The 19273-nt window shown below is 34.6% G+C and overlaps 1 protein-coding gene across 1 annotated transcript in view; it reads right to left on the bottom strand.

Moving 5' to 3' along the window:
* The window catches only part of NIPBL (NIPBL cohesin loading factor), a gene marked incomplete at both ends in the record, with an annotated part of 122576 nt that overhangs the window by 57994 nt on the left and 45309 nt on the right, over window positions 1-19273 (bottom strand). Inside the window, 12 exons of the mRNA XM_080694804.1 lie at window positions 1152-1234; window positions 1634-1772; window positions 3924-4024; window positions 4777-4857; window positions 5718-5869; window positions 6850-7081; window positions 9546-9632; window positions 11498-11601; window positions 13376-13465; window positions 13584-13655; window positions 13896-14093; window positions 18960-19142. Of these exons, the coding sequence (XP_080550930.1) occupies window positions 1152-1234; window positions 1634-1772; window positions 3924-4024; window positions 4777-4857; window positions 5718-5869; window positions 6850-7081; window positions 9546-9632; window positions 11498-11601; window positions 13376-13465; window positions 13584-13655; window positions 13896-14093; window positions 18960-19142 (1522 nt within the window). The remainder of the gene's footprint in view (window positions 1-1151; window positions 1235-1633; window positions 1773-3923; window positions 4025-4776; window positions 4858-5717; window positions 5870-6849; window positions 7082-9545; window positions 9633-11497; window positions 11602-13375; window positions 13466-13583; window positions 13656-13895; window positions 14094-18959; window positions 19143-19273) is intronic.

Raw genomic sequence — 19273 nt, 5'->3', positions numbered from 1 at the left:
TTTGTTAACTAAATTTTCTTTTCTTTGTATTTAGTAACAAGGTATATGATAGTATGTTATTTTCTCTCTTTTTTGGAGGTGGTGTTATGGGAATGAAACCCAGGGGCCCTCTACCTCCTGGCTACACTCCAAGACCCATTTTATATTATTTATTTAAGGGTCTCTTAAAAGCCAGTGGAGGCTGGCTTCGAACTTGCGCGATCCTCCTGTCTCCACCTCCCAAGCGCGGGGATTATAAGCGTGCGCCACCACGGCCAGCTGATAGTATGTTAAATAAAATGTGGTCTAAGATGAATATTTCTCAAATCCCAATTTTCCTCTAATACAGAGAATTTGTTTATTAACCAAAATTAATATCACTCTGTGACAAGTATAACACCTCAAAAAAGTCACAGGTTTTTCCTTTAAACAATTATCATATGATAAATTATTACTTTTATCTATCTATCTATCTATCTATCTATCATCTATTTTGGATACAGGGTCTCACTAGGTTGATGAGAGTTTCACTAGTTGCTAAGGCTGTCTTCAAACCTGCGATCCTCCTATCTCAGCCTCCCAAGTACTAGGATTACAAGCATGTGCCACCACACTCGGCTTATCATATGATAAATTCTTATGAAGGCTAAGTAACCTCTCCACAGACTTCGCTATTCAAGTACAATGCCCCACGATTTAGTAAAGAAAAATTATAGAACTTTAGAACTTTATTTTTTTTTTTTTTACCTTTTTGGGGGATGAGGTTACTGAAAATGAATCTAGGACACTCGAACTCCAAGCTACACTCCCAGCCCTATTTTATTTTTATTTTGAAACAGGGTCTCACTAAGTTGATGAGAATCTCACTACTTGCTAAGGCTGTTCTCAAACCTGCAATCTTCCTGTATCAACTTCCCAAGTACTGGGATTAAAGGAGTATGCCACCATGCCGGCTCCATCTAGTACTTTAACTTTGGGGGTCCAACATAAGCAAGTCCACCAAATTTTAGATTTGTAATACTCTGTCTTGTTTTAAAGTTTAAGAAAACAAAGACCAGGGACATGTACTTAAAGTTTAGATTATGGCAAGAAACTGGATTAATCTTTTTGCTACATGAACTATTCTCTACATTGTGGAAAATAAAAATTAGATTTATGTTAATTTCACTCACTTTTTAAGAAAGATGGAAAGAAAGTTTTGGGCTGTTCGCATAGCTGTTTCATAAGAGTTAGTAATGACAACATCCTGGTCAACCTAGAGTGAGAAAAATGAATTTATACATACATAAGAAATAATAGAAAAGTTATCTCAGCTGCAAATATCATGTTATTATTGCATAGAGGTAATACATATTATTTACTTTGTTATTCATGTGTTGCTTTGGGGATTGAACCGAGGGGTGTTCTACCTTCGTACCACACACCTGAATCTATTTTTTATTTTCATTTTTTGATACTGGGGCTTGAATTCAGAAAGATTAAAATGGTTTGCATGCTCCATGACTTGAAAATTTGAGTCAGAATCAGACTTCACTCAAGTCCAATCATGAATACCTAATTAAGAACTTCAGTTTTATAAGAACATCAGAGAATACTGGTGTTTCTATTATACATTAAGGTAAAAAGTCAGAAAATTTTGAAAATATTTCCTTACTTTTTTATTTGAGTCCTCTTCTGAGTTAGAGTCCTTCTCTGATGATGGTAAGTGTACTACACATTGAATAAGTTGTAAAACCAGTGCTGTAACCATCTGAATATACATAGGTTCTCCATCCATATCACTACTATTTAACCTTTAAGTAAAAAAAATTTAAATTATATAGAACATGAAGATAATCTTATTTTACAAGTTAACCATCATTTGAAAGTTTCAGTTTTATCAAAATTTCTAAACATTATATTTAGTGCTTATGTCAGTGTTTTTATGTCTAATTATTATTATTATCATTATCATTATTATTATTATTATTTTGCGGGTCTGGGGATGGAACCCAGAGGCATTTGACCTCCGAGCTACACCTCCTGCCCTATTTTTTATTCTTTATTTTGAAACAGGGTCTCACTAAGTTGCAGAGGACCTCACTAAGTAGCTGAGGCTGTCCGCAAATCGCGATCCTCCGGTCTCAGCCTCCTGAATGCTAGGATTACAAGCATGTGCTACCACGCCCGGCTATGTCTAATAATTTTTAATGAGTTAGAAAAAGTACCAAATAAATGCCTATGTATGCTCAGATAATTAAATAGAAAAGTATATTTAATACAAATTTCTATACTTTTTATTCGCTGTAGATAAAAGTTTACAATGAAGAACTCTCGAATGTTTATTAGAATGATTTTTAAAAATGATAAAAAGTCTTCCAAAGTTTCCAAATGCCCACACATTCTGTCAATTATCTAATGAATGAAGTGGTCATCTGGTATCATAATCTGCTACACAAATCAACTCTCATTTTCTGTGCTACAGTATGAGGTCAGTGGCACATATTAACACTCAATTACTTAGTATTTTTTCTTTATATATTGTACAAATGTAAGCTTTTTTTGTTTTTTTGTTTTTGCAGTACTGGGGATGGAACCCGGGTCATTCTATTTCCAAGCTACACCCCAGCCCTATTATTTATTCTTTATTTTTTAACAAGTTGCAGAGAGCCTCACTAAGTAGCTAAGGCCGGTTGTGAATCCATCATCCTTCTGCCTCAGTCTCCCAAGTACTGGGATTACAAGCATGTACCACTATGCCTGACTCAAGAATTATGTGTTGATAGATTTTATTTGAGTTTTAACAGAGAATAGATGTTTATTAATGCACAATTAGTCCAAAAATGATTAAGATAACAATAATTATTTTACAAAAGGTGGCTTTTAAAATAATCTAAAATAAATCTATATTAATCACCCAAGAATTTATTTATTTTTAAATTTTTTTGTGGTATTGGAGATAGACCTCTATGCTACAACTCCAGACCATTTTATATTTTATTTGCAAACAGGGTCTCACTAAGTTACTGAGAGCCTCACTAAGCTGCTAAGGTTGGCTTCAAACCTACAATCCTCCAGTATCAACCTCCAAAGTACTGGGATTACAAGCATTGCGCCACCATGCCCACCCTCACCCAAGAATTTAATAATTATGATAACAATTACCTTGTTGGCAGAGAGAATAACACTGACTACAGCAATATAACATTCTTTGGTTATAGCGTGCCTAGTGATTTAAGAACATATAATCCCATGTCCCTTCTCTATACTTTAGGTAATATTTCACCTTTTTTAAAAAAAATTTAATGTGCATACTTGTAAAATCCCAGTACTCGGGAGGCTGAGACAGTAGGACCACAGGTTTGAGGTCAGATTTAGCAAGTAGTCAGATTCTAAATCAACCTAGTGAGACCCTGTTTCAAAAATAAAAATAGAGCTCAGGTGTAGCTTGGAGATAAAATGCCCCAGGGTTCAATGGTCAGAGATAGAATGACCCTGGGTTTAATCCCCAGTAGAAATAAATAAATAAAAAGTAGAAAAAAATGAATGCCTTAATACCTGACAGATAAAGTTCCTTATCATAGCTCATAAAATCTTTCAATAGGCCTGATTCAATAGGCCATTATTTTCTATTGCTTTTTGTGTAGAGCATAGATGAGTTTTCCCTCCAGTGTCTGGAGATCCACACTGGAAGGAGGAATTTCTACTGGCATATACAGGCAGAGGTTAGGGAAGCTGCTAAGCATCTTGAAAGGCAAAGGAAAGCTCTGCACAACAAAACATTACTTGGCCCAAAATGTCAATAATGTCAAATGTGCTTTCCCACATCTAAGCTATTCTTCATGCTGTTCTGACAATATTACCTTTTTATTTAATTATTAAAATAGACACCAGACAGAAATGATAAAGAATAAATATATGATATTATAATAAAATGTAGTTCTTCATTATTTTGTTATAGTTACCTGAAGTTCCTTAAACTCCTCTTACTGGTTGGTAATCTTGCAAGTGAAGTAAAAATTTCTTCCAAAATTAACTGCCTATGTTTTTCATATCTTGAGAACACCTGTTTAGCAATTATAAAAGTACAAGTTAAACTTATTATAATAAAAAACAAGAACATGGTACAATTCCATGTAATAAAAACATTTTCTAGTATTCAGAATAAAAATATTTTCAACATCTTCAATGGTAATGACTTAAGATCCTACACTCAAATTTTGTAATTAATTATATTCTTACAGAAGTCAAAGAATACGCAGTTTCATTTAAAGGGGTATAATATCTTGGGTATGGAAATAGAACAAGATTTAAGTGATTTTAAATCATTCTGATTTTATTTTATTATTATTATTTTTTGTGGTACTGTGGGTGAAACCCAGGGGCTTTTCTACTTCTGGGCTACACCAGTAGACCTATTTTTTATTTTATTTGGAAATAGGGTCTCACTAACTTGCTGAAAGCCTCTCTAAATAGCTGAGGCTGGCTTCGAATCCGTGTGATCCTCCTGTCTCAGCCTCCCAAGTGCTGGGATTACAAGCATGCGCCACCACACCTGGCTCATTCTGATTGTTATAAATATTAAGAAATTTAAAAATATTTAGAAGTATCTTAAATTCAACAAAAGCAGAATAAGCCTACATGGAACAGAAAAAATGAATCCTCAGTTCACAAAATCTAGTGAGACACCAAAACACAGTTCTTATAGTGAAATGAATATACTAGAAATCAGGAATGTACATTAATTTTTGGAAGTCTGGATTAAGTGACATCAGTATTATTTTACTTGAAGGTAAATGAAAACATAATTATACTTACCGCAGTGACTAACTTAATGGCACATAATTGCAGTTCACTGACATTTTCTACAAAAAATGGGGTTATTCCCATTGATGAAACCTGAAAAGGAAAAAACAAATTAGTTACATATCTTTAGTTGATTTCAGTAACATTCTATCATACTGAATTCCAATAACATTCATAAACCTACCAGAAAATACTGGGAGAACATTTTCTTTCCCTCGCCTAGTCAGCATGTATTCCCTTCTCTGTTCCCTTTCTCTCAAGCATGTTAGCACATAAATCAGGTACGCTGCTTCATAGCTATCTTTCCTCTAATCTTCATCTTTTTCAATTTTTTTTTTTTTTTTTTTTTTTGGTGATCCTGGGGATTGAATCCAGGGGAATTCTATCTCTGAGCTACAACCCCTAGCCCTTTTTATTATTTACTTATTGTTTGTAGTCTGAAGATTGAACCAAAGAGCATTCTTTCTCTTAGCTATACCCCAGCCGTAGTTTATTTTTAATTTTGAAACAGGGTCTGTTAAATTACTCCATGCTGGGCTTTGAAAATGCTATCCTCCTGTTTTAGCCTACCAAGTACTGAAATTATAGCAAGTGCCTTCATGCCTGGCTCTGATCTCTATCTTTCAGATTGAAAATTCTATGAGAATATAAAGAAACAAAAAACATTTATTTTCCTGGATAAAATATTCTGACATATTATAAAAGAAAGAATTTATCTTTCAAAGAATTTGGAGTTTGGAATTTATATTACATTTGTCTTCTGCCCAAAATGTTTCTTCCTAAAACTCCCCTGAATTTTTACTTCTTCAGTTAGAAATAATGCTATCTGAATGGGAAAAGTTAACATAGTGCTGGCATTATTACTGAGTTGAAGAAGTTATGCTAGACTCAATTAGATTCTCCTCTTATATTGTTTTTTCTAGAAATTTACAAAATGCCTCAAAACAACTTACCTGAAGAATTGTGGTGTCTGTAAGAAGTTGTATCTCTAGCAATTCTGATAAGCTGCTAACAATGTCACAAACTTTGTTATAAAGCATTACTATTACTCTCTGCTTATGAGTAGAACATTTAGCCCGCTTTGCCTTTGAACTTAATAATCCTCCTAAAATGAAAAAAAATTCAAGATAAGAAAAATATTGGACTTCTAATATTTTTCCATAAACAGGTCTGAAACTGTTTTCTAAATTAAAAGAACAATTATTTTGGCATGTAAAAATGAAATCTAGCGAACAAAGCCGGTTATTTATTAAAAGAGAAACTATTCTCTATGGATATTCTATAAGAAACATTCTTATAACCATCTATAGCACATTTCAGTGGAATTAAATTCTTGAATCTAAAATATTACTTTATCATAACTTCTAATTCTTTCATTGGACTAAGGTAGCAAAAATTATATTTTTCTTAAAACTAACTTTTCATTATTATGCAAAAATAATCAAATATATTATATACACATAATCTATTTCATTGTTCATTAAATAAAAGTTAGGAATAGAAGAAAGAATATATATCTTGAATCAATTCATTTTATAGATTAACTACTATTGGGGGTAAAATTAGAAGTCATAATGAAAGCAGATGCTAATATTATCTCAAAATTTCTTTGGCCAGTAGAAATAATTTCAAATATACATAAATTACACAAAGGAACCCTATCCAAAATTCTTGGGACCAAAAAAATTTCAAATTCCAAAGTTCTTCAGATTTTGGAATATTTCCATATACTTTGCCAGTTGAGCATCCCTAGCTCAACAGTATAGAATACTACAAACTCCAAAACTTTTAAGTGTTTTTGATGGCACTCAAAAAAAAGTTTCAGATTTCACAGCATTTGGATTTTCAAATTAGGGATACCCAATCTGTAGGTGCTAAACAAATCATAATTAAACAAGCATTATAGTAACTAAGATTTCTACCTTTTACTCAAATACCAAATCAAGGTCAATGTTTACTATGAGCTATGTAATCTAAAAATTTTGGTGCCATTCTGAATGATTGACTCATTTAACATGGAAAAATTTACAACAGATTATTTTGATATTTTATTTTAAAACTATCAATATAAAAGAGCAAACCAACCTCCATGGGGATCTACTCTGTAAACAGGATCATACTGAGGATAGAGTGTATTCTGCAAATGAAATTTAGTGTACTGTATAACTCTTTCAATTACATCTTCAATGTATACAGCTTTTGGCATGTTAGGGGATGTCATAATGTTGATAGTTGTAAGACAGGCATCTGCTGATTTTGTAACTCTCTCCATAATAAGGTCTCTCCATAATCTTTCTTCTTCTTCAGTATCATTATTCTGTAAGATAGCACATTATTAATGAAGTGGAAACAAACATATTTGTAGACCCAAAACATCAATAAAAATTATTATATATTTAATTCTCATGGGAAGAAAACACATTTGTGATGTGTATACTTGGAAAGAATATCCAGAACACTTCCAAAATATTCCTGAAAGAGTATTTGGGAAGAAGCATAAATATTAATACTATTTTAAGCAGCAGTTTTGTTTTATTTTTTGTATTCTTTTTTCCGTAGTTTTAATATTTTCTAACACTCTTCCTCCTACTTTTACCACTAGGTGACACTCTAGTGACAAAGTTACTTTGTGTGTACCTTAAGATTTTAGCTTAGTACACTACATTGTATTAAATTAATTAACTTAAATTAATTTTGTGTCTTGGGTGTAAATATGATAGTTAACTTTATAAAAGAAAGCAAAGAAAATATTAACAAAGGGTAGAACTTTCATTTGTAATCAATTAAATGTTACTGACTCAACCATCCTTAATATTATTTTTCAACAACACTTTTTTTGAAATTGAAACTGAATATAGACATATATGTATAGGGATAGTTGTATACCTCAGTGACAGAATGGCCCTGGGTTCAAACTCTAGCAACCCTACTCCAATCCAAAAAACATAGAGATATGCAGACTAGTGAAGACTTATTTCCTAAAGTAGGTAATTCAACAACTGATAGAAGATTTCATTTTACTTTATGTATAGCTTACTGTTAAAGAGTAAATACTTTTACCATGTCCCTTTTTATGAAATGCAAACTTCACAACCTAGAAATACTTCTCAGCCTCTTGCATGGTAAACATGTGCTCTACTACTGAGCTACACACCAGCCCCAAAATTTTAGCTTCTTGAAAGTGTTTACTACAGTTTCTTGGTGAAGTCATTAAATAACCTGTAGATTAATGAAGAAGATTGCCACTATACATCTGTCTAAGCCATTTGTTCCTAATTTCAAAAACTAATTAAGGGGCTGGAGATTTAGCTTAGTGGTAGAGTGAAGTTTCCCTGGTAATGCATAGCCCTTGGTTCTACCTCCAGAATCACAAAACAAAATAAACAACATAAAAAACAACTATTTAAAAAGAGCATTAGCTGGGCATAGTGGCACATGCCTGTAAGTACTGGGATTACAAGCATGCACTACCACGCCCGGGTCAACCTCTTAGATTTTTTAAACTAAAGAAAACTCATTAACTTAGAATATCCCCCAACTAGGCATGCATGATGGCGCATGCCTGTAATCCTAATATTTGGGAGGCTGAGACAGGAGGATTACAGGCCCTCTGCAACTTAGTGAGACTCTGTTTTAAAATAAAAAGTAAAATAGGGCTGGAGGTGTATCTTAAGAGGCAAAATGCTCCTGGATTTTGGCCCCCAGTACCACAAAACAAAAAATAACCCCACCAATTCTAATCTCTTATATTAAGTACCTGTACACATCAATGTCTATATTGACTGTTAGAAATGACATCAATCTGAATGCACATATGATTTATAAAGTCTGCTGAATGCTAGGAAGGCAGATCCCAGGAAATTCACTTTAGTCAACTCACAAATCATTGCAACCAGTGGTTTGATATAAACATATTAAAATGTAGTAATAGTTACAGTTAACATTTATTGACTAGTTACAATGTGCCAGACACAGTGACATGAACTCACTTAATCCTTTCAACCACCCTTTGAGCTAGGTATAAAAATGGTGTACATAAGGCTGGGCGTGGTGGCGCACGCTTGTAATCCCCGCGCTTGGGAGGCAGAGACAGGAGGATCGCGCAGGTTCGAAGCCAGCCGCGCGCGCGCTGGCTTAAGAGACCCTGTTTCCAAATAAAAATGTAAAAATAGGGCCGGGCGTGGTGGCGCACGCTTGTAATCCCCGCGCTTGGGAGGCAGAGACAGGAGGATCGCGCAGGTTCGAAGCTAGCCCCGCGCGCTGGCTTAGGAGACCCTGTTTCCAAATAAAAATGCAAAAATAGGTCTGGGAGTGTAGCCCGGAGGTAGAAGGGCTTCCAGGAACCCCAGTACCACCAAAAAAAAAAAAAAAAAAGTAAAAATAGGTCTGGGAGTGTAGCCCGGAGGTAGAAGGGCTTCCAGGAACCCCAGTACCACCAAAAAAAAAAAAAAAAAAAAAAAAAAAAAAAAAATGGTGTACATAAGGATCAATGTTTTAGTATACAAAGATTTTCCACTTTTCTCCAAAAAGGTCAACAAGATCTGCTATCTACTATTATATCATAAACAAAAGAAAATATTAAACACACATATAAGAGCATAAACTAAGTTTCAGTACTCTAAACTTAATATATTTATATCTGTCTTATTCTACTAGCAATGACAATGTATATAACAAGTTCAAATTAATGTGGAATTTCCTCTATAAATCAAAGCTATTGTTAAAAAATTATATCAAATCAATATTAAGAGTTAAATTAACAATTTGGATCTTAAACTCACATGATTTAACAAAGTGGAAAGCTTTGACCCATCCTGAATATTCTTCTCCAAGATATTTAGTACTTTCACAGTTTTGTCAGTTGAAAGCTAAAATGGGAACATAAATTCTTCTATTGGTCATTGATAAAAGTAAAAAACGATTCAAGAAACAACCTGTACAATTATTCTCTTTGAGCTATAGAAGATATATAACATTATCACCTTCTTAAAGAGGGGGAAAATAATTCCCCTTAAAACTACACTCAAGTCCCACTTACAAAGACTTAATCACCAGTTTCTGAAAACACTTTGAGCAAACACAGAATGAGTACATGTTTTTCTAGCTCAACTCCTATCATATATCTAGGTAGGAATCAATTTATTCTGATGCCAGACCCTCTGTTCCTTTGGTAGTAACAATGAACACGCATATGAACAATGTACTCATTTAAGATTTCACCCACTGATTTAGTCATCACATGGCTTCATATTACAATGTTATTTGGCTGGTTTTTAAAACCCAAGATAGCATTTTTGAATGAAAAAAAAAAAAACAAAAAAACCATGAAACTGAGAATGGCAAAAGTTATGAATGTGAAACTGCTTTATTTAGTAGACAATTATTGTCTTACTTTAAAATATGTTTCCTGTTCAATTTTTTACAAAGAAAGTGGAGGTTCTGTCAGTAGCCAACTATTTCTCATATTCTCTTGGCTTAATAGTACTCCTACCCTGCTGCGAGGACATTCAACCCAATGGTCCAAAGGAGCCAAGTAAGAGATAAACAGAGTAACTGACATTAAACTAGTTTGATTACTCATGCTGTAGCACAGAAGCAAGTTCCCCCAAATATTGCTTTGGACCATTTCACAACACATTAAAACTACTAACACTTTTGACAAAACATCCAAACTTTGACAATAGTTATCAAATGTGCCTTTTTAGGATTTTTTTTTTGTGGTCTGGGGGTAGAACCCAGGGGCTTTCTCCCTCCGGGCTATATTCGCAGACCTATTTTATACTTTATTTGGAAGCAGGGTCTCACTAAGTTGCTGAGAGCCTCACTAAATAGCTGAGGCTGGCTTCAAACCTGTGCGATCCTCCTGTCTCAGCCTCCCAAGCACTGGGATTACAAGCGTGCGCCACCACGCCCAGCTGCAAATGGGCCTTTTTAAAGAGTAAGAAATAAACCGGGCGTGGTGGCGCACGCTTGTAATCCCAGCATTTGGAAGGCTGAGACCTGGAGGATCGCGGTTCGCAGACAGCCTCAGCTACTTAGTGAGGCCTTCTGCAACTCAGTGAGACCCGGTTTCAAAATAAAGAAAAAATAGGGCAGGGGGTAGAGCTCAGAGGTTAAATGCCTCTGGGTTCCATCCCCAGACCCGCAAAAAATAAAATAAAATAAAATAAAAAAATAGAGTAAGAAATATTAGCTACATGTAATTATTGAACTTCTTTAATAATACCTGAATGATAAATCATCATCTCTATGTTACAGACCAGGAAATTTAGGACTTTAGATTGACAATTCTGTACAAAAAGAACCTTGGTCAGGGGAGAAGGAAAGAGAAATTCTCTAACTGTATTTGCATAGCAATCAGGACTTTTTTTAAAAAAATAATTCATGAGATTCTCAAAAGACAGAGCCAGGCGTGGTGGTGCATGATTGTAATCCCAGGATTTAGGAGCCTGAGCCGGAGGATCGCGGTTCACGGATAGCCTCAGCTACTTAGTGAGGCCCTCCACAACTCAGTGAGACCCTGTTTCAAAATAAAGAATAAAAAATTGGGCAGGGGGTGTAGCTCGGAGGTCAAATGCCTCTCAGTCCCATCCCCAGACCTGAAGAAGAAAAAAAAAAAAAAAAAAAAAAAAAGACAACCCTGAGGTCCCAGTATTATTTATGTAAACTTCATAACTTACCCTGAAAACATTAAGCTACTAAAAAATTTATAAATTTTACTTTACTGAGATACCTTATCCATAATACCCATTGCTTTAATTTTAGCAGATTCACTCCCGAGTTCATTAAGCTGATGTTTTCCTAACAGCAGTTCCTGAGGAATTTCATCATCGTCACCTAAAAAACCATATCAAAAAAGAAAAAACACAGTTTAGGTAAAAGAAATGACTCAACTGGTAGGGTTAACTTTTTAATAAAATTTTTTTGTCATACTGATACAAACAAACCAAACAATTAACTAAAGGGACTTCTGCAAGCCCTTAATGAAAAAGGGCAGGAGTAAAATTAGAGCTCTGACTAGAAAAGGAAGATAGTCATCTTATCCTTACCACTGTAAATACACTATTGACCCTTTTCAACCATGCTCTCTGCCCCAGGAGGCTGACCTGTATGAACTACATCAACTGTCTCCCATGCCCTCTGGCTTCTGTTTGGGTTCAGCCAGTGGGATGCCCTGTCAGAAGATCAAAGAGAAGGATAGTAAGATCAGGCTATTTATATCCCTGGCTATTTCCTCACAAGATTTCCTCTGTCCAAAAAGTATGCTTCTTTGTACCTATATTCTACAATATTTTTTCCTATTGGGGGAGTTCTTATGATTTCTCTTTTTTGGGTATAGGGGTGGTAACAGTTCCATGACTGTTAAGCCTGGATTCTGGCAGGCACTATTTTCACTCCATCTTCATAATTTAGTCTATTTGTAAATAACTCTTTCTCAAAGTAGCCTAATTTGAGAGGGCTTCTGTTTTCCTTTTGGGACCCTAAATGACATAGAAGAGAATTTCTCAGACTAGAACTGGAAAGTTTTAAAAAGATGAAACTGATATTCTACATAATCAGAAAAAAAAAATTAGATAAGTAATTTTCACAAAATAAGCACTTTTAAAAGAGAGCACCACACCTCTATGCTTCTAAGGAATCACAGCACAATTAATGTATGCCATATGGCATTTTTTTTGGGGGGGGGCTGGGGATTGAACCCAGGAACATTCTACCTCTGAGCTCTTTCCATTTTTTGTTTGGAAATAGGATCTCACTAGGATATCAAGAGTCTCACTAGGTTGCTGAAAATGTGCTGGAACCCATGAGCCTCCTGTCTCTGCCTCTCAAGTACTAGGATTACAGGTGTTCCCCACCACTCCCGGCTTGCCACGTTGCTTTCACATAAATTTGACATTAGTGTTTTTACCAGTTGTTGTTGGTATAACATTGCTGAAAGTAGCTCTCTATACCAAAAGCGGTATTTTAAAAATATAAGATTTTTGTATTTATAGATATTCTTTACATGTTACTGTAAAAATAATATATGAATTTCACATTAACCTAACTATATTCTACTTGTTTACTTTTTGTTTTCATACTATATTCCTTATTCCATAACAAAGGGGCTGAAGTCTTATTTATATTTGCACCTTTAGTACTTAACACACAGTATGTATTCAATAAATATTGACCATTATAATAAGTGAAAAGATGAACAGATTCCTATTTCTCTTTTTTGCCCTTCATTATCTAGGTTCTACTCAAGCCTTGCCTGCACTAGGACTTCTTTAATTACTCTCAACTATTATGGTAGCTGTACTCTCAGGACTCCTAAGACATTAATTATCAAGACTTGACTAATTAGGGGTTGGGGATGTAGTTCAGTGGTAGAACACTTGTTTAGCATGTATAAGGCCCTGGCTTTGATCACTAGCCCTCTCCCCCTACACAAAGATAACTAATTTTGTACCTGATCTTTGTACTAAGAAGCATATGGACAATATTTGACTCTACAACTAGATTTCAAGTTTCTTGATAGCACAGTCCATGCCTCTATATACTCTAGAGTATCTGGAAAAAAGCTAGAGACATACTTAGGGTAAATGAATATATCTTAAATTGATTTTACCAAATGCAGTGAAATCCATATCTTCTAAATTATCCAAGATGTTCTCTATTGAGGCTGTGAATCTCTTAAAAGTTGAAGAGTCCATCATCTCTGCAAGTGGAAAGATACCTATTTTATGACCACATTCCAAGTAGATAAGTGACTAAAGACTAGCAAAACCCCTAAAATGTAAAAGAACAATAATAACAACAACACCCTAAAATGTTACCTTCTGGTGTTAATTTTGGTTCATAAGCTTTTCTTTTCTTCTGTTTTTCTTTTTTCTTCATTTTTCTAGCAACTGAAATAAACAAAAAGAAATACTGAAATGTAGGAATGACAATTTTAAAATGTTTACACTTTTGATCCTTAGCATTAATTTAATCCTTTAACAACAGTGACCATAAATCCAAACTAAATATATACTTTTATCTTAATTAAATAAATAATTAACTCATAACACAATATAAAGTATTCTTCAAAGGTAAAGCCCTAAATTTAAACCCAGTTTTGTAAGGAACTGTTGACACAGATGAATTACCCTCACTAAGGCTGGGAGGAGGAGAATAATCTTCCATGTCAGAATCTGATGGACTTCGGTTTCGGTAACGACCACCACCTGAACTCCTTCTTCCTTCATGAGAGTGGCCACTTCGCCTATGATCCCCAGAGCTTCTTCTGTCACGCTCTTCATATTCCCAAGCTTTATCATCATCTTTTTTATGTCGTTTCCTAGAGGCTAGAAGCAAATCCCCATGACAAATAATTTACCTCATTTAAAAAGACTATTAAAACTTGTACTTTACAAATGAACCGAATGAGGTCTAGGAATTGAGTAATTTTGTCTGCCCATAAATTTAAGATATGGTATAGAAAGAGTACCATTAATTTTAGCATAATTCATCTAGAGTTAAAATTTTCCACTCACTTAGTTTCCTAATAAACAGATAGAAAGGTTCTGGGAATTACACCACAGTGAACATTTCAATCAAAGTTATTCAATATGTCAGTAAAGATTATATGTAAACTTCAAAATTAATTAAGGCTTATAAAACCTTTATTTAAGATTTAGATAAAAACAGAACCATCATAAAGCATTTAGATTGATGGAGAGTAAGGTTTTGGAGAAAAGTCAACTTTTGAGAAAGAATTACAGAATATAGGTAATGAAGTATATCATCAATTAGTAACTACTATACCCACAACTTAGCAATAAATTCCATAAGCTCTGATGATCTAACATCACAAACCTACATAGACAGAATAAACCAGTATTATTGTAAATAATAATGAATTGAAAAAATATTGAATTCAGTTCTCCAACAATAGGCTTGTTAAACCTAAGGAGAAAAGTTTCTAAGCTTATGCATGCTACATAAGCATATTTATATATGTTACCTTCAATCTTCCCCATCCTTCCAGGGGTCTAAGCATTTTGTTAAAATCACCAGTACTGACAGAAGCCTCTAGGCAGACAGGGCAAACACATTTCATCTGACACATCAACTCTGATTAACTGGTAATATTAATGCATTAACTTGAATATAATTCTGAGCTCAAAGAGAGCGTCACAGTTCAACATAAAAGACTGATTAGAAATATCTGCAGTGAGAGGTAGAGGGCAGCATAAGGAACACATATTTATAACACCTGCTCTAAGGTATACAAACCATCAAGTTAAAACTGATCAAGAGAACTGTTATGTCCTACCTTGAAATGATACACTGGTAATTACAGTGAACACTTGTTGCTGACAGATGTATTTTTTAGTCTGTTGTTTGACTCCCTTGCTTCCTTGTGACTGGTTTCTTTTCTGAACTCCTAACACCTAAGACAAATCTGTTGAGTCCCCTACTTGGCTTAGATTTAAGAATGTCAGTCTTACTGGGCATGGTGGTGCATGCCTGTTATCTCTGTACTTGGGAGTCTGAGACAGGAGGACAATAAGTTCAAGGACAGCTTTAGCAATTCAGCAAGATTCTCAGCAACCTAGTAAGACCTTGTCTCATAATAAAACATTTCTAAGAAAGGGCTGGGGTGTAGTTCAGTGGCAGAATGCCCTGGGTTCAATCCCTAGCAATACACAACACACACCTACACTCACCCACACAAAAGAATGTCAGTCTCTGGATCATGTACTCTATCTATACTTATGTCAATGTCCTCATATGTGGACAAAATAAATGTCTTAAAAAGACATAATAAATGTCTTTTTTCTGGCTAATTACTCTCACATGCTGCCCTAATTATTCTTATTGATTCAAAAATCTAGTCTTCTGGTTTTGAACCCTTCTACCTAATCTATGGATCATATGGCAGAAAAAGGTAATTCTGTTTCTATTTCTTTGTGTCTATGGGTTTGGTACAGTAGTAACAGGATTCATATGAAGGACATATAAATGATATATGTGAATCATCAATTATTTTCTTTATAATTAGGTATAAATTTAGTTGTGAAGTATGTGAAGAGAGGTAAGATTTTTATGATTGGGGTATGCCTCGGTACATTTCCTTAATGATAGGTGTCTCTTATATTAAGTGGTGTGTGTGTGTGTGTGTGTGTGTGTGTGTGTGTGTGTATGAGTGTGTGAGAAACAGGTCATTTTTGTATAACATTCACTAAATCCTTCTCTTTCACTAAGTCAACCAAATGAGAATTTAGCAACTAACAAGCAAACTAGTTCAAAAAGTAGTATTCTGTGATCTTAAATATGAAGTCTCACACTTCTGAACCCAAACTAACATGACCTACTTTACTCTTTTTGCATTTTAATAAATGTCATAAGAAATCTATTTCCAACATGCAATCCTAAGAGTAGAAAATGCTTGAAAAATCTTGTAGTCATTAGCAACTATATACAATATGCTATACAGGTGATAACTGTTTATAGGCCTTGAAGATTTTTTTACTTCCCATTTATTAAAGTTTAGGCAGTTTGATAAAAATGGGGTGGAAAAAAACCTCCACAACTTTTATGACACACTGTGTGTTGCAATTAGGTTCCCTGGATCCCATCTCATTGTGGTTAGCTTGTTTTCTCCATTTCCTTCATTACTTTAGAAAAAGCAGGAAAGGAGACAACTGAGAAGTACTAAAAGTATGAATTGGTACTTTTCCTTTCCAAATTTCACAAATCAGCTTCCTATATATTCTCTTTACCTTCCCCAGGGCACCCAGTGACTTTTTATTTGTGCTATGAGTATACAATTCTGTGTGGCCCAACTTTCAAAGTCACTCAGTTCTTTCCTCTGTCTTTCAACAAAACTATTTCCTTAGTTTTCGATTTTAGAAAACCATTTGCTTAAACTGCAGTAAAACCTCAGATAAACCCTCAGAAGAAACCCCAGTGGAATACGGGAGGTGGTCTGCGTGGAAGGGAAAAGGGAGAAATAATGAAAGAAACACTTCCACTGACATTATGTACATATGTGAGAATATCAATGCCAACCTCAATATTATGTATGGTCAAGGGGGGGCAGGGAGGGAGGAGGGAGCTCACTGCGTGCTGTGTGCCACGTATGTCACCTTCACTATAAAACTACTGTGTGATGTGAGACTGTAAGATTATAATGTACTAATTAAAGTACATAAAATAGTCCCTCTCAAAGCAGTATAATGCTTGGAACTCGTGTTCTCATAATACTTTAACACTTTTTATTGTACCATATTCTCACTACTCTTTTTGTATGACAACTTGGTTGATGTCAACTACCAAATAGATATATTTCACAACTCCCATCCATGGTCCTCACGGTCACTTTCCTATAGTTAATTGTATTGAAATAAACAGGAAGCTACTCTGAGAACTCTTTAAATTCTACAGAAACTTTCTCCCAGCAGGAGTTAAAGCCCAGCTTCTCTAAATAAGTAATATTAACTTTCAAATTTTGGGGCCACCGATATAACGGTATCCATGGCTTCAGATGAAGTATATGTCCCCTTAAATGAGACAATATCTCCCATAACAGAAAGTAAGGAAAAGAATAGTAAATGCATTAATGACAAACATGAGATGTGTGGCTCTAGTCTCCACTACTTTACACTTGGTGGGCATTTCTGAGTGTGAAATCCTTTTCCTTTAATTGTGAAGTAGCTTCAGAATTCTCATCAATTTAACCATGCAAATAGCCATTATCAATAAACTTGAGCTGAAGTGTAACTGAAAATAAAACTGCAACTAAGGGCCTTCTCAGCTGTTCTAGAAATGTTAATGCATTAGGGGAAAGGAGAGGGAGTGAACAGGCATGTATATAAAAGGGAAGAAGTTTCTGGGTCAACAAATTTCCTTTTTCTGTTCACTTTTCCGAGCTAATCATGTTCGCATATGACCAAAATATTTAATTATAATAAAAAATTAACTTTAGCCACTTTAATATACTGTGTGTAAATACATCTCATAATACAAATTTTAACAATCATACATATAATTAAATGTCAGATTATCTTTGCTGTATATTTTATTTCAATTTTAAAACTTTGTTCAGTATTCATAGTCTATTGTTCATAGCTCAAAGGCTCACAATTTAAAAATGATCAGAGTAAATGAACATTGGTTAAGAACTTTGGAGGAGGTGAAGAGCTTCCATCAGCAATATACACTTAAGAATGGCAGCATGCATCTGTCCTTCCTGCCCTTGCTTGTCACACCTCAATCTATGGATACTAGGTGGAAAAGGTAGAACACACTGGTGGTCTTCCCACTTCTTTTGGTCATTATGACTAAGTCAGTTGGCACACAAGTGAAGATCTCCCATAGTCTGTTTCCACTGAATGCCGTTTAAGTCAACCAAGGTTGCTGACCCCTCTTGGCTAGGCTCAATTCTCTTGCTCCAGAAGAAGGAAGATAGGGATAAAAGAGAAGAACTTTTTCAGTGGACCAGTAGGAAGACAGGCGAGGTATAGCAAGTCTAGTGCAAAGACAGGTGATCACAGTGTTGTAGAGAGGTAGCTGTGTAGTGAAGAAGCCAGCTCTGGAAAACAGTGAAACAAGGGAGGAATTCCAGGACACAGCTGGGCAAAAAGGAGAAGCCAGGTCCAAACCACACAGATAATCCATAATGTGGCTAATCCATTAGTAATTTAGTGATAGTATGGTTTTTAAATATTTCTTTATCTGGCTATCTCCTACGTGTCCTTCAAGACTCAACTCAAGTGTCACCTCTTCCAGTAAGCATTCTCTGAACCCCAATTCTGATTTTGATGCCAATCCAATGTGTTCCCACAATATGCTGGATTTAACTATTATCACTGCACCACAATCATTTACTTATATATTCCCCCAATAGGCTGAAGACTCTTTGAGATATGGGTCACATCTTATTTGGATTTTATTCTCAGTTCCTAACATATAGGAGCTCAATAAATGTTTTAAAATACATATAGACACATACCTGGTGTTTAACACTAATTATAGCTCATTTAAATTTTTTTTTTCTTGGTGCCAACTGATCTCACCTATCACTTATACATTTTTAAATTATAAAGAAAAAATTGCTATACTAGATTATTAAAAATTAAGGTTATTGTGCTCGTTAACCCCCCAGTAATAAAACAAACACATCAATCTGCCTTTTAATTGTTAAAAAAAGGTTATGTGATACTTACATTCAAAAGTTTCATCACTATCATTATCTTCATCTGAACTGATTTCAGCATATTTTGGCTTTTCATTAACTGTGCTACGTTTGCGTTTGTTCATTTTCACACGTTCACAAAGTGGCATGGTGGATTCAATTTCTGCCAGGAGTTCAGGGGGTAATTCTTTTAACACTGATTGATCTATACTACCTATTAATGAAAGGTAAGAAAAAATTTAAATCTGAAAAAAATTTTAACCAAACTAACACGACAAAATACTGGTATTTATGTTTTCTAAATCACCTTTTTATTTTAAATAAAATCCTCTCACATTTACAATA

The sequence above is a fragment of the Muscardinus avellanarius genome, assembly GCF_963383645.1.
Source record: "Muscardinus avellanarius genome assembly, chromosome: 1".
In the NCBI taxonomy this organism is placed as follows: domain Eukaryota; kingdom Metazoa; phylum Chordata; class Mammalia; order Rodentia; family Gliridae; genus Muscardinus; species Muscardinus avellanarius.
The sequence above is the reverse complement of the archived record's forward strand: the minus strand, read 5'-3'. Positions and strand labels throughout refer to the sequence as shown.